Source organism: Heliangelus exortis, chromosome 2 (genome assembly GCF_036169615.1).
Source record: "Heliangelus exortis chromosome 2, bHelExo1.hap1, whole genome shotgun sequence".
In the NCBI taxonomy this organism is placed as follows: Eukaryota; Metazoa; Chordata; class Aves; order Apodiformes; family Trochilidae; genus Heliangelus; species Heliangelus exortis.
In genome coordinates, this window is record NC_092423.1 from 57,562,990 (window position 1) to 57,578,667 (window position 15,678).

The following is a 15,678-nucleotide window of genomic DNA, read 5'->3' on the forward strand; positions in this document are numbered from 1 at the left end:
ATGTCTGAAAAGTGGGACACTTGCTTTGTTTCTGCTGTTAAATTTCTGCTTCAGCTTCGCCCCACCCTCCACCTCACCTATAGCATCAAAATATTTTAGATGGGTTTTTTACAGTGGGGTACTGAGAGTTCAAGTGGTATGTTAAAGTACTTTTAAGGAAAACTGATCTGTTAGCTCTTAATCTAACTTCTTAACCTAACATTAAGTGCCAAGCAAGGCTGATTTTTATACTCTAGCTAGTTTTTCATCTGGTTAGACAAGACAGAAAACAAGTCTGTTGGGTAAAGCTGTCTGCTGGTGTGATTTGGGAAAGCTCTGCTGGCAAAGCACTTTACTTGATATTAAGTGACACAAGTGACACAATGCTTATCATAAATATGGAATGCAATACCTGCATGATTGCTGAAATGACTTTGTCCATCACATTCTCTAAGGGGACAACAATGCAAAGCATGCTTTACTCTGAGAAAAGCTGCACTCACCCGATCTTCTTCTTCTCTGACATCTGGCATGGTGCTGATGCAGAGACTTATTGCAGTAATGGCAACAAAGAAGACTGAAATACAAGCAAAAATCTTTCCTGGGATCCCCGAGTGGGGGTTCTCCACCATATCCCTGAGCTTTTGCATGCACAGACTCCATTGGCTATTGTCCTGGAAGGCACATTGTGTAGTTTCACTGAACACCATCTCCCCTTCATACAGCCTGGTCTCAGCTGCCTCCTCCTCTTTCTGTCGCAATCTCTTTTTACAGCACTGCTCCAGGTGGTCTTCTTCTATCCCCCAGTACACCAGTTCCTCCTGAAAAGAAAGTGCACACATTTCCCTGAGAAGCCTCAGCTTCCCAGCTGTCAGGAAAGTCATGATTGTCCTGAAGGCACTAGGATTGCGGTCAAAAAAAAACTCATTGCAGCTCACATCATAATCATCACAGATGTTCATGATCTCATCATAATTGTTGCAAGATTTTAGCTTCCCAAGCCTGGTCAAGGGGCAGTTCTCCAAGGTGGTCCATGGAACTTTGTATTTAATACCACCTACATTGATGATCACAAATCTGGTCTGGTCATCCACATGGGCTAAGCAGCACAAGTCTTCCCCAGGGTGCAGAAGTTTGGCCTTTTTGTAGAAGACTCCTTTCTTGGTTTGCACTCCACAGAGGTTTTCCAGGTTATTGAAGGAGTAGGAGCTGAACTCAGGATCTGTATTCCCAGTGAGCAATGCCATTTTGTGATAACATTTGTTGAGTCCATAGGGACGTTGAGCCTACTCAAACGAACATATCTGGAACTTGACTGGAGAGTCACTCTGCAACAGAATTTTAAAATTATAATAAAATTAGGGCATTGCTAGATGAAAAACAATCCTATCCTCTCAATCCCAAGAAACATTTATCCATGGCACTATTTTTATTCTCATTACTTTAGAACTTTCCCTGATAGTCACTAGGGGAAAAAAATTGAAATTGCATTAAGGTCAGAAGCCACATTGATACTTCTAGAAGGTTTAGTCAGTGAACAAATGGAAACAAAAGCAGTGTATTACCATTTTCAAAAATTTCTTTTCTAGAGGTTTAGGCTATATCCTGGACATCAGGATATGTATTGGAATACAATATGTATTGGAAGGAAATACGGATCTCCAAGGAAAATGACAATTTGCATTTTAGGAACTTAATACAGAAACTTAGTTGCAAATTTTTTTTTTATTATTATTATCTTGTTTGGTCTACATAATCCTATTATAAAATGCTTACAGTGTGAAAATAAAATTAATATCTACAGTACAGCCAGAAATACGATTGCAGAAATGCTGGCAATTCCCAGTTGAAATTCACCAAGCTTAGGTACCAATATGTGTACCAGAGTACACAGGAGCTGAGAATCCAGCCAGCAGCCACCACCCAACCCCAGGCCTGGTTGCTCGAGCACACAGTGTGTGCTGCTGAGATTCACATGCCACTTCCAGTTAGATTCCCAGCTAACTGGACTGAAGATATATTGGGCATATATGCTTGAACAGCCACACTTTTAAAAAGTAGAAAAACTTTTGTTCCCATTGCTGGGGTTCCTGCTGTCCAGGTTAGTGGCACCTCCTGCAGGAAGGTGCACATCACATCCTGGATCTGAGCAAAGATCAGAGTTTGCCCAGGACCCTGGAGCTGCTGGATGCTCTGCTGCAATTTTGACTGTGGGAGGTGGACAGGGTGCCCAGAAGCCTGGCAGAATCTCTGAAACTAGAGCTTGAACTAAGAATGAAGCAGAGCTGAAATGCTTGCTGTTCTTCTGGATAATGCAGAACCCAACTGATCATATTTAGCAGGAATTATGCACATTATGCATAATTGCAGAATTTATTTTGTACCTTCTGCTTACCCCTCCTTTACCACACCACAATCCAAGGATGTCCTGGCCACATGGTTTCACCTGTCACATTTCTTCCTCACTTTCTCTAGAGCTCTCCACCCAGGTTCTCCAAAGATGTCCCTCCAAAGCAGTACAAGGATATCTTGACATGCTACTATGTAATTGCATTGCTGAATCACCCAAAACTTTCTGAATTGCTCAAAGATGAAGTGGGAAACAGGGTAGGACTGTTGAGACTCCACATCAAAGACCTTGACTGAGAATGGATGAGGTGATGGGGCATTATCTTAAGCAGGGAATGTAGAAACCTTATCAGCTGATGAAAGACAGGGGCAAAAAATGAGTAGTGAAGGACAGACTGACATAATTGATGACAGGATGGTAACCATGAGGGAGTAACTCTGTAATTTATAAGCAATATTCTCCAGTTCCCTTTGCATCTCATTCCTCAGCCAGGAAAGAACACAGAGCAAGCTAGGAAGAACTGGAGAGCGTACACATTTAAACACATTCACAGAGCAGCAACTTCATTTATCCATAGTCAACTCACTAACTCATCAAACTTAGCCAAAATGACCTCCAGAAAGTGGCAAACAGTCTCTTCTCACAGCCCTGAGTCACCCTCAGGTTATTCTTACCAACCACACTCAATTGAATCACAGCATTAGCAGTGGCATTCCTACTTCAACATTTCTGAGAGGATCCAGACACTTGATTTTAGAATTTTACATTGGATATTTGTAAGAAGTCAGAGAAAGGGTGTTTTAAGATACAAAATCCCTAAGGCCACCAAAAGGTAGTCTTCAGCACTGTGAAAACTTCAGAACTAATGGTGCAAAAATCCATTTCAATTTTAGGAAAAAAATGTTTAAGCATCTGTTTACACAAGGCAAAAAAAACAAGAGGGAAAAGCTCCTCCATAAAGGCCAGGAAAGGGTAAGAGGCATTCTGAGAAACAGGTGCTTTCACAGCACAGGCTTGGGATCAGCTGGGATTGCAAATACCATTACTGTCACAATGAGAGCACACTGGTCAGCACATCACATGCTTTAAAGATTTTGTCTCTTGTGGTTTTTTGTTGGTAAGATAAAATATTCACTACCACCACTCAGGGCACTGAGCTTTTATTTTCATGCTTCACTTGTTACAAAAGTCAGCATACAAAAAGTAGTTTACATTGTTTTGACATCGAGGCCAGGATTTGTTTTTCTCCTCTCTCCCACCTAGAAGGTTGTTATATAAAGGAGCCAGATACATTTCATGGAATTATTTTGAATCTAATAGTACATGCACTTTTTACTTCTTTCAAGAAGCAGCTAACTCAATGTGAAAATCTGTAAGCATCTCTGCATTACAGAGGGTTAGTTTTTTATTTTGTGGATATAAAATGACAATTACAATAATGCTTAAGGAAGCAGCTATTAATTTCTTTGGTACTGTCAGCAGGTAAATAGAAAATGGTAACTGAATAGTTACAGGTAGTATTGCCTGTGGTTCAACAGGTTGTTTCTGGTCAGTACTGGTAACATCACATGCTGGAGTTCAGTTACTAAAGTGAATTTTCTGTCCTCATACTTCAAGATTCTAGAATCCATAATATGCATTCTTATTTGGCAGCATTTGTTTTGGAAATCTCAGCTAAAAAGAAAAGTTTGTGAAGAAAGTTGTATACATTATCATCCTTGCATCTCTGTGAGATGGTTGCCTAGATCAGAGCTCAGATGTCAGTGGAACAGCATAGAAAAGCTTGTGCAACTTTAACTGTCCTACAGAAACACAGAATACCTCGTGGGCCCCCAATCTGGCATCTATCCTGACAAGTAAAATAGGGCTGGAAGGTTTGTTTCTGATCTTAAATGCATGGAATGCATTATGACCTTTACTGAATATTAAAGGTGTCTCAAAATTATGTGGGTCTTAAAATATTCTGTGTATGCTAAGGTTATCTAATGTATGCACATGCCTACAATAAAGCATCCTATTGAAGATTAACTTAAAAAGCCAATACTTCCAGAAATGATATTGCATTATCATCCAGTTGGCACTCCTACCACTTAATCTGACACAGGGGTACAAGAAAGCCAATTAAAACTACTTATAATAAGATGTCCATTGCAGGGACTCAGGACAAAATTTGACTCTGTATTTGTTACTCATCATTTTAAAAGGCTACGGAAGAAATGCTGTATAAATGTTTCTGTTTGATGATCATACACAAGGTGGGTCATTTTTCTTTTTTAAGTAAGCTCAAACAATTTTTATTCACTAAGATACTTTCTTCAAACATACATGTATGTATGCATATGCCTTTACACACACACACACACAAGCTCAGACAAATTCTGTCAAGACCAGACAGTTCAGATCTAAAAAATACTGGTATTTCTCATCAAAGACTGTAAAGATTAAAGAAAAGTTAGAAGCATAAAACTGCTTCATATTCTTTTTATTGAATTATTATCACAATGGAGATGAGGCTATTTCCATGCTTACTGCCTTTTCACCTTGTGCCTGTTCACCATCCTGTTTTATCAGTACTGTTGCACGTGGCAACAGGCATCAGTAGAGTTTTGCACGTCAGTCCACTGGTCTTGTGTTGCCTTGAACAGGCATGAAAAATTGGTGAAAAGCATCCCTGCCAATAAGCTGTCCAACCTGGTGAGAAGAGCTTTAAAACAGTGATGGTGGAGAGGAAGTGGTGGAGCAGGGTGACACGGCCAAGAGAGAGCCTGTGATCAGCAGGGGCCTGAAGGTGACCACATCAAATGTATGCACATAAATGAGGGTGTGCCTACAGGAAACTGTAATGGGAAGTGTTCATACCTTTCCTGGGAAATTATCATTACAAGGTTCCTCTGAAATGTCTGTACACTAATGCATCCAAATCTTCTGCTTCTTTCCCTCACGTAAACACAATTTAGATCTGACATGGTCATCATTGGATGGCCTGATGCTTTTCCATGCAGACAGAGTACTCAACTTTAAAGAGTGCATTATATTACTGCTGTCATCTGTGTCATGTCTACATTAAAATTCTCTTGCTAAAGGAACCATTAAACATGTGTTCAAGTAGAGCCAAATTACACAACAAGATACGTGCAGTGGCATTAACAGATGTCTACAACTTGAACATGAAACTGGGAAGAGGTTAACCATAGCTAAGAACATTGAAGATTCTACTTCAGTTAAAGCTTCATTATATGAAAAATATGAAAAGTATTTCTTTCACACTTTGGTTCAAAATTTTGTTTCAAGTTTTCTAAGCATATTTGTACTCCATCAAGCACAACAGCTGTCTTAACACTGCCTGTTGCTTTGCTATTTCTATGTCAATAAAGTGTTGTCTGGTAAAGAATTAAATTGACACTAAGAAATACTGGTTAAACCAAAAGCATTAAAACATCCTTCTGCAAGCTTTCTGAAGAAATCACTGCTGAAAGCAATTTTTTAAAGACTCTAGATTTTAGAAATCATGAAGACATGTAAAGACAACTTGTTTGCTATATATGTTGCTAGTTTCACTCTCAAAATGTTCAAGAAAAAAAAAACAAATGAAAATTAGAACCAAGTAAAACTAGTATAATCTATAACCTTTTAAGAAGACACTGCAAAGGACAAAGGGGAGTCAGGTTGATTTCACAGAGTACTTTCTGTGTAACAAAAAAAAGTTAAATTTTACATATTTCTGTATTTATTAACAGCAATTTTTAATATCCCTGACTTCTTCAACAACTCTCATCCCTGCTTAGAGAAGGCAATATCAAGAAGTTGATAAGGTACAAGAATTTTGAACAGTCCTTTGTTTTGTCCCCGCATCGGAGTTAAAGGAGGCAGGGATGCAGTCTTACACACCAAGCTGAGATGTCCCATGTAAGAGAGAAAAGCAGCTGCCCTGCATAGTTGAGGAGCAGAAGAGGTGACAGACACCAGAGAGGAGTAGCCTGGGGCTGTGAGGAGGATGTCACACAGCTTGGTCCAACAAGAAGCCCAGGAAGAGTAACACAGTAATGAAGGTTGCAAAACTCAGCCTGTGAAGCTGGACATTGCATGCATACTCTAGGTGAACATTTTCCTTAATAGTTTCACTACTTTAGTGGTGGAAAAAAGGAACAGTTTTCTTCACTCAGCATCCCTCATCGCATTTATGCCACACTCTGTGAATAGCTGAAACAATTAGATTTGTTAAGTGACCAAATTAAATTAACTTGACTCAACACTAACTATTCTTACATGTATCCATAACCATTTGTCTCCATTAGACAGATTATCAGTTACCTCAAGTTGCTGCACTTGCTAGAATTGTATAGTGAAAGTATTAACACTGTGACATCTTTAAGAAATTGGAGATTTGGTCCCACTAACTACTTGATAGTATGGGATCCTTATGTGCATCTTCACAGCACAATAAAACCTCTTTTTTTTTGCATTTTCACAAGCTTTCAGTGCCGATTTATCTTTTACCCTAAACAGTCTAACTACTGTTCCTGTACAGCTATTTGTGTGCTTCAGTTGCACAGAAGATGAAGGCAGTTATGCTAGATGGGCAGAGGAAACAAATCTTACTTTTGCATTCTCTCCAGAATTACAAAATTCTGTTAGGCAAACAAACTTTAAGATTTCACAAATGTCCTAAAATACAGTGTTTTCACAGTGTATTTGACTAAAGAGAACTATCCATACCCTAAGCAATAAAAAACCAGCAAATCCTGAAAGGTCTAGGCAGATCATAATCCCATGAGGAGTAGTTTTTCCCCACAGAATTATTATTACTTACTAGAAAACCAAAGCATCATGTTTAAGCCATGCTTTATTTAGATGTATTAACCTTCATTTGGTTACAAGAAAAACATATTTCTAAAACTTGCTTTCGTCCTCTGTTCTTATGTCCTGAATATCAGATATGTACAAAGTCACAAATGGGCTAAAATGAATAGGATTTATACTTCTATCCTATACTTCCCAGAGTCTGAAAAGATTACATTGCATGTGGGGGTTGTGTTTGATCCAGTTCCTGTTAAATGCAACCACAGATTAAGTATATGGTCTAAAGAGCCTAAAATTAAAACATGTTCTGTCAGTGCTGGTCAGTACTAACTTTGAGCCTGATGGACTGCAATTCAATGGTGAAGTTTCTATCCTTCCGTGAATCATACAGAAGTTTATTTTAGGAGCCTAAAGGATTAATCCTTTCAGTATCCCATTTAATCAACCAGTCTGAGACTCAAATACAGTACTAAACTTTGCTACTCATGATGTTGTTAGCTGCCATTCTGAAGCATTTCTTTCCCTGTCCTTAGATGGCTGTATTTTAGAACAACCAATCATCAAAATCTGTTTAAAATATTTGCTCTAGTCATGATTGCATGCCCACAGCTGGTACAGTGTGAATGGTATTATCAAATGTAAGAGCAACAGACTGTGTGGTATATTGAAACAGCACTGTTTATTTTTCTCCCTCAGGAAATAAAGCAGATTGTCTCATTTCTGTTGCCAAAATTCTAGGAGTGTGAAAAACCAAATGAGTTGTGGTGTCTTTGCAAATCACAGAATTATCATTCAGGTGTTCCAGTGATCTGTGTATCACTGCTGGGAGGAAAAGCAGTTTTTAGCACAAGCTCTGCTCCCCTCCTAACACTGATATCAGTATCTTTTATTTCTGATCTATGCTGATTTTTGCAATTCTATACTTAGAAGCTTCCCACCCAGATGATTAATACACTTGATTAAATACAAAATGTGGCAACTAGATTTCTGACTGGAAATCGAAAGGTTTGACTGTGTGATGCTACTTGTGACCCAGTTTCACATTCAGATGCTCACAATTATTTGAACAGGGTGCTGGATATTATTTTAAGTATTAGTAATTTTGTGGGGAAAAACTTTTTTGTTTTATTTTGCAGGCTATGCTAGCTTTTTATTGTTTAGCATACAGTAAGTTCTCTTCACTGAAATATAGTATACAAGCACTCCAAATTTTTAGACATTGTGAACTCTTGAAATTCAGCCAGGTGATCGGGGTGTAAAATCAGCACAGAGACAAAAGAGGCAAGATAGGGATGAGACACAGCTGTTTCAAACTGAACCCATCCCATAATAATCCATATCACAGTCCATTCTTTCTATTGTATCAAGGCCCCCTACAAAAAAGAGATGACAAGTGGAGATTCATCAGGTAAAGGGTCTGAAGTTCTACTGCTCTCCTTTCTCTGACCACTATAAATGCAGAGGAGGACAAACCAGAACACAGGCTAGAGAAAAGACAATGAAACAAGTGGGAAGGAAGAGAATACTACATATGGTTCAATGATAGGCAAGATGGAAAAGAAAGTAAAACAAAACCAAAGGTGATTATTGTAAATCTTCATCTTGGCATCAAAACATTACAGTGCACAAACACTGTCACACAGAGGTACACACCTTCTGTTTTCAGGCATGTTATTTCAGTAGCATATTAGTGACCAGTTTGTACATAGCAAGAAGCAAACTCAGCTTACATGCTCAGAAACTTGATTTTGGTGAAGTCACTGTCCAACTACTGCCTCAGTGTCTTGGCCTCCATTCTTAATTCTGACTCCCAAATGAAATGCCTACAGCTATACAGCATAAGGATCTTACCAAGACCTTGTCCCATTAGCCTCAGCTTTTCATCCAAGCCCAAACACAGACAACTTATATTATGTACATCACAAAAAGGATCATGCTAAATCAAGGTAACTAGTTCTGCAGCAGGAGTCATTCAGCCTCAGAAGACCAAAAGCTAGCACCAAGATAGTTTCCCTTCTTCCAGCTATAGTAGATAGGTTCAACTGAACAGGGAGGCTGTCAGAGGGGAAGAGAAAGCAGAAATGGAAGGGAAAAAAGGAGCCTTTGTAAGACACCTGACATTTGACATACCTGCCACTGGGGTCCAACTGAGGCAGTGCATTCATCCCACTGCTCTGTTTTGACGAATAGCAACTCACTATGGATATGACTGCATCTGTCTGACAGGCACATACCCTAGAGACTTTCCATCCACTCTTTTGTGCCAGCACTCCAACACGTCTGACACAGACATCATGCAAGCTTGGTCTGGGCACTCACTCCAGTCTCTGCATTTTGGTTTGGGTGCATTCATCCAAAATGCTGGGTTTTGATTCCCTGTCCAGAAGCACTAGGTTTTCACTGGCTCAGAGCAGGGCTGGGAAGAAGTCAGGACTGGAAGGTTTCCATATCCAAATGTGCCTATGTAGAACAATGACATGCCTCCTCCAAATCCTGGCTTAAAACCAGGGAACCTTAGAACACATCCTTAAAAAAAGGGGGAGAAAGGAGCAGACAAACTCTTCAGAAAGTATGCCTGTAATCCTGTGCTGTTTGGGGAGCTGCAAGGGAATTCAAATAGTGTCAGATGGACACGACCTGCCAGATCCCTGTCCACAAGGAGAAGCTGGAGCTGACAGGAAATCTCTGCCACTTGCCCTAATTCAGCCACATATGTACCCTGTCTTATGTCCTTGTCTTGAACGAAACCTTCTCAGCTTTTCTACTGTCTTCCCCTTCATACCACCTCTGTTTATCCTCTTCACTGTACCAGTCCCTCTCTCCTCCCTCTCACACTTCATTCCCATCAACCGTTCTCATTTGAGAATGACTATTTTCTACATTTTCTGCTGTGTGGAGATTATACCTCCTCTCCAAGAAAAAAAAAAGCAACAAATAAAAGACTGCAGTTAAATGCCATCCAATCACTCAATATCTGGCAAAGTCAAAACCAACACCCATGGAATGCAGTAATTAAGGCTGCAGTTTCAGAGCCCTTGAATAAGGTGACCTTTAAACAGAGAATGGTTCTTAATTCCATGCCAGGATACCACACACTGAGCACTGGGAATATTGCAAGTGGCTATTAACAGCTGCTTGATGCAGTGCACACTGTCCTACCTTCTCTCTGTGGGCAAGATGCTTGAATCCTGCCCTCCACATGTTTTCAAATGAGAAGGCTCTCCAGATCTCACCCTGTACACAAGTTGCATTTCCTCAAATAGGCTGCCCTACCTGGAGTGGGAAGCTGCCAGAGCCATTCATTTCTATTTCATGCAGTCTTGACCTAGGAACACTCACATTTTGCAGTTTTCAGGTGTGGTTATCTGGAAATTTTGCAGCAGCTTTAAGTAAATTTAAAAAATGAATTTTTTTTTCTGAATTAAATATGAAAAAGAGTAATAAAACTAGCAGAGTACCCCTCATGTATTTATATTAACACAAAATTCTCTTTTGAAACATCAGTTTCATGACATCTTGTAATCTGAATTCCTCCTAGACAGATGCTTCTGGTGACAGCATTTGCCTTCCCAACAAAACCTGACAGGACAAAGCCAGAGCTTCTGAGTGAGAACATTAATGCTTCTAGAAAGGAAGAAAAAAAGTTTGGATTTTTTCCCCTTAAATAAGCGATGGTAGAGCCTTTCCCACTTTGGGGTTACAGATGTATTTCTCCATTCTTGCCCTGCTACTGAAGATGAAAATGACCTAAAATAGTCTAAGGTATCTCTGTAATTTCTCTCACTAGCAACCCACTTCCCCTCCTACAATGAATTGCCATTGCTTTCTTCAGTGAAGAAACACTTAAATTCTCAAAACACATTTTCTCACTTAAAGGATCATCTGATAATGTTACCAGAATTCAGTTTTAATGTTTAATAATGAACCAGAAGGATTAGATAATTTTTCACTTTCTCTAATGTAATTATTTTAGCCACCTCATAGAGCAAGGGTGTTAGCATTTTAAGACTTTGTTCTCTATAAATTTATACTTTCAGTGGACTTATCTCTGCAGTGCTGTGGGGATAAATAGATTCCAATATGATGATGGCTTTAAAATAAAGTAAAATATGACTGATCCAGTTATGTGCAGTATCTTCAACAATCATGCTGAATCCTTCAAAAATCACCCTCCCTTCTAAAAACACTGGAACAGGTGCAAAAGGCAGGCTGGCAGGCTAATTAATAATATATGCAATAGATGAAAACATTTCACTAATGTCTTGCTGAAGAACACTGGCAGACTATAGAGGTCACGAACATACACTCTGACATAACACTTCCAGAGACTGCTTCAGTGACAGAGAGGTGAGAAGCTCAGTTCTAACAATATCCCTCCCGCCCAGAGGTTTTTTTGACCCAGTAGGATTATACAAACAACAGAACTGAGGTGAGTTCTTGGGGCATTGGAAGCACGTCAGAAAATAATACCAGCATTAGAAAAAACAATCCAGGCTTTGGAGTGATGCTCAGGGTAATTATTTGTTTACTGACTGTTTTCGCAATTGGGCTAGCAAATGAACAGTTCATGCTCTTCCATAAGAAAGCTCTCCTGCTCAGAGCTCCTTCAGCTTCTGTCAGATTGCTCACCATTATTTTACTTGCAATACCATCAGATACAAACAAACATCAGGATAAAATACAGTTACGGAGCTCATTTTATAGCACCAGTACTATTGACAGGGTTTTGTTTCTGAGCGGTAATTTTCAAGCTGCAAAGGGAGATGTTGTTACTCATAAAGCATACATTATCCTGTCAGTGCTACAAACAATAATCATGCTGCCAGATTCCAGTATCTCTGGCACACCCTGAGCCTGCTGGGTGTTTCTCCTGTGTTATCATGCTTGAAATCTTTCTACCATCAGAAAGAAGACCAGGAATTTCAGATCATTGCCACACAGTGTTCCTTTTCCATGAGCTGCACTGCCTGTGGTGCACATGAGTTAAAAAATGAAAAATTGAGAGGTAATTAATTGATGTGGATGTTTTGTTCAGGAGGTGTGCAAGACTTCATTACAGCATCCCAGGCTCATTCAGGGTTGCCAGTGGAGTGGCTTTTTCACTTGGTTCCAACTTCCCACTTATTTTGCACAGCTCTGTAGAGATAGGCTCATTATGTGATGCTGTATAGAAACACAGACAGGCTTTACATCAGCAAAACTAGTATAACTAAACAAGCCAATTTACCCTGCATCTGGATTACACTAGACATGCATGCAGTACCATCACTCCAAGTTCCTGCTCTGATGACTTGGCTCACAAGTAGATCTGCAAAGGACAACAGGCCAATGGCAACTCCATTACCAAAGGAAAAGAGGAAGGTGGTCAAGATGGTGATTTGGGCCAGTGAAGTTGAGAAAGTTACTTCTGTAACTTCTCTTTTCCCACTCTGCAACTCAGGATGCTTGCTGCTCCTTCATTCCACCTTTACCTTACAGGCCAGCAGTGTAGCCAGCCAGATCCTTTTGCAGCTAAGAGGATATGCATGACTATTTCACTTTCAGCAACAGAAAGCTGAGAGTGTGAAAGGGAAAGCTCTAATTTTGTGTTGCCAGAAGCTCCAACAGCCTCTCAAAGAAGCTGGAGACTGCCAAGTGTAGGAGTGATATTGCACCTCTTTTTCTGTCAGACTGCAATTCTCAGCTGCCAAAGGAGGCTCACTAGAAGGTGCTTTGCAGCTGAATAAGCTGGTCTAACTCATCAGGCCACAGCTGCTGGAATACTGCACTATTAGCACTGTCAAGGAAGAAAAGCTTGGTGTTGGCCTAAAGGAAATAGGGGAGTTTCATAGGTACTAACAAAAACTAGGCTCCAGCTCAGTTTCAAGTCTGTACCTTGGTAAATATTTGGTATGTCTTGTCCACTAAACAATCTAGGGCCTGGTCTCTACGAGGACCCTTTCCCCTCACTCCATAGTGACAGCACTGAGTAAAAGTGTTTTGGAGACACAAGGCTTATGTGATCAACAGTTCTGTTGCATTTCTATCATGCAATACAACAGAATACTCCAGATTTAGCTACCTCAATTTTACTTATCCTAGGGCACAACTTCCAACCAAAACTTTATTACTTCATTATTGTTTTCTTGCTAACAACCAATCTCTAACAGAAAAATGCCATTGAAGACATAACAAAAAAAAAACCAACTTTGATTCTCTCTCCTCCCAAAAATTTTCAATAACATCTCATAAAATATGAATTCATATCCCATTTGCTTGGTCATCAACTAAAGAGTAAACATGAATATCAGCATCTAAAAATCCACCCAAAGATCAGTAGATAAGTAGCTAGCAGCTACTTAACGGGGATGCTTGAAAGCATGTAAGCTGATTTGTACTGCATAATTATTTTTGTATTATTTATTTTACACTTTCAGTGACTTAATTTTATTTAATGCATTCAGCAGTCTCAGTAACTTACTCTGAAACAGAATGATTCAGCTTAAGCTCTGATCAAGCTACTATTCCGCAATTAATTCAGCAAGAAAATTTGTTCTCCAAACACAATCCAATAAAACTTCATGAAATAAGCATTTGGCTGCTGAATACCCAGACAGGAACCTGCAGAAACTCTGTACTGAAGCATACAATCATACTTCACAAGCCCTAACTTCAATTGTGTCATCGTCAGAAATTGACACAGGCTCCCACAGGCTTTTGAGGGGCTGGAGCAGAGAGGACCAGGAAAGATCCTACCGATGTTACACAGTGAGTCCAGTTCATAACATAGATTTCTGTGTCTCTGTAGTCATAAGGATGTTTTTGTTGCTCTAAAGGATAGCTTCATGATCTAGAAGGGAAACAAAGTGTGAAATTAGTGCAGGACATGAGCAAACACAGATGAGTTTACAGAAAGAGACAGGAGAGGGAAAGCACTTAGCTGACCATAAGAAGTTTAGCTAAGAAATGTAAATTGCTCTGTTTTCAGATAAAATATGAAAATTAATTGAGATTTCTACGTGGTTTCGTGCATACAACTAATAACAAATCAAAAGGGAATATGTAATTTCCTGAAACACTGTGAAGGAAGAAGAGGAGAGCAGGATAAAAGGCTTTGAATAAATACAAATATATTATAAAGCAGATACACTGTTATTTTAGCATATGCTGAATCCCTACACTTTTTATGTAAGTTAACAAGTACCAAGCAGCTTGTAAGAAGCTCTCTGCGTCTCTCAGAATCAGGGCCTAATCTGTCATATCACCTTAGAAAAAACATGACCAAGTAAATGCATAACTGGTACTAAAGCCATCCCCTAAAGATATATAAATACATGCAAACACCCCCCTACAAAATTTTGTATTTTCCACCTATAAATACCCCATACCAACATACATAGGTATAGACACTTATATATGTATATACAGATATATCATATATTTCCATGCACAGGCAAATGTGAATGACAAATGAGAGGCATGGAGTGCAATCTGAGACACTCTGTGTCTGAGGATGGCAGATGTGACACAATAGCAACAGCTGGATGCCAAGCAAGAGGTCCTAGAAGACCTAAAAGAGTTCTGGACATCTTCAACAATTTGTAACATACAACATAATTCTTTACAAGATAAACATGATTACTACAGATACTGGCTTGCATGTAACCAGCCTGTGCATGCAAATTTCCAAAGCCCATAGATTGATCTGCTCATACAAAGGTATCTGTGGTGGGAATCAGTTGGAAATACCTATGTGCACACACACACAGAGGAGAGCCAAATAGATAAAGAGAAGACAGTGAGAGTCAAACAATGTCAGTCAGTGTATGAGCGACCTGATGCTGGATAAACATTGATGTCTGAAAACAGTAAACAGCCTTCCTGATCCTGGACTAGTAAAGCGAGACTGAAGGATTTAAAACAAATCTTTATTCTCCAGGAATTTTCAGAAAGATCAGTTTCCTCCAAACCCATGAAATCCTACTGTTCATTTTTTATATACAAAACCAAAGCACACTTACAAAAACTAAGTAATCACCTAGGTATCCCCTTTTATGCTTTTCATCTCTTGTCCCTGTTTTACATATACCCTACATTCCTGGTGTTTTAAGACAAATGGGAATTTGTTACAGTGAAAAGAAAATTAGGATCATTTAATTCACCAGTCTATGACAGTAAAGCAAAATACTTTTCATAATGTGTAGTCATCATATTAGCATTAAATGCTAGCTATTTCAGAATGCCTGGATACTCTGTCACACTGTCATAAAATGTTATAAATACACAGCTAATAGAGATGCCTAAACTGTAGATGCAGTCTTCCTATAGACAGACTACACAAAATTGTGTTGATGAGATAGGGAAAAGGTGAGAGAAAAAACTACTTATGTCACCATTTCCATCCCATCTCACACTCCTATGTGCTTTTATTTCCACCCAAGAAAGTCAAGCAGTCCCAGACAGACAGCAGGGAAGAATCTTATGGATGTTACAGACATTTTAATTCCAAATTCTCCTGAATGTGTCATAGCCATTGCTGGGCACCTCCTTATGAACATGCACTCTTACAC

The 15,678-nt window shown here is 39.3% G+C and overlaps 1 protein-coding gene across 6 annotated transcripts in view; it reads right to left on the bottom strand.

Moving 5' to 3' along the window:
* Positions 1–15,678, bottom strand: part of KCNG2 (potassium voltage-gated channel modifier subfamily G member 2) — a 58,365-nt gene that overhangs the window by 24,798 nt on the left and 17,889 nt on the right. For 4 of the 6 annotated variants that reach the window (XM_071736274.1, XM_071736276.1, XM_071736273.1 and 1 more), the window contains 2 exons: positions 13,865–13,958; positions 483–1,307 (listed from right to left, as the gene is read on the bottom strand). In XM_071736274.1, coding sequence (XP_071592375.1) covers positions 483–1,226 — 744 coding nt within the window. In that variant the 5' untranslated portion in view covers positions 1,227–1,307; positions 13,865–13,958. The remainder of the gene's footprint in view (positions 1–482; positions 1,308–13,864; positions 13,959–15,678) is intronic. The other 2 variants (XM_071736278.1, XM_071736277.1) reach the window with 1 other exon arrangement.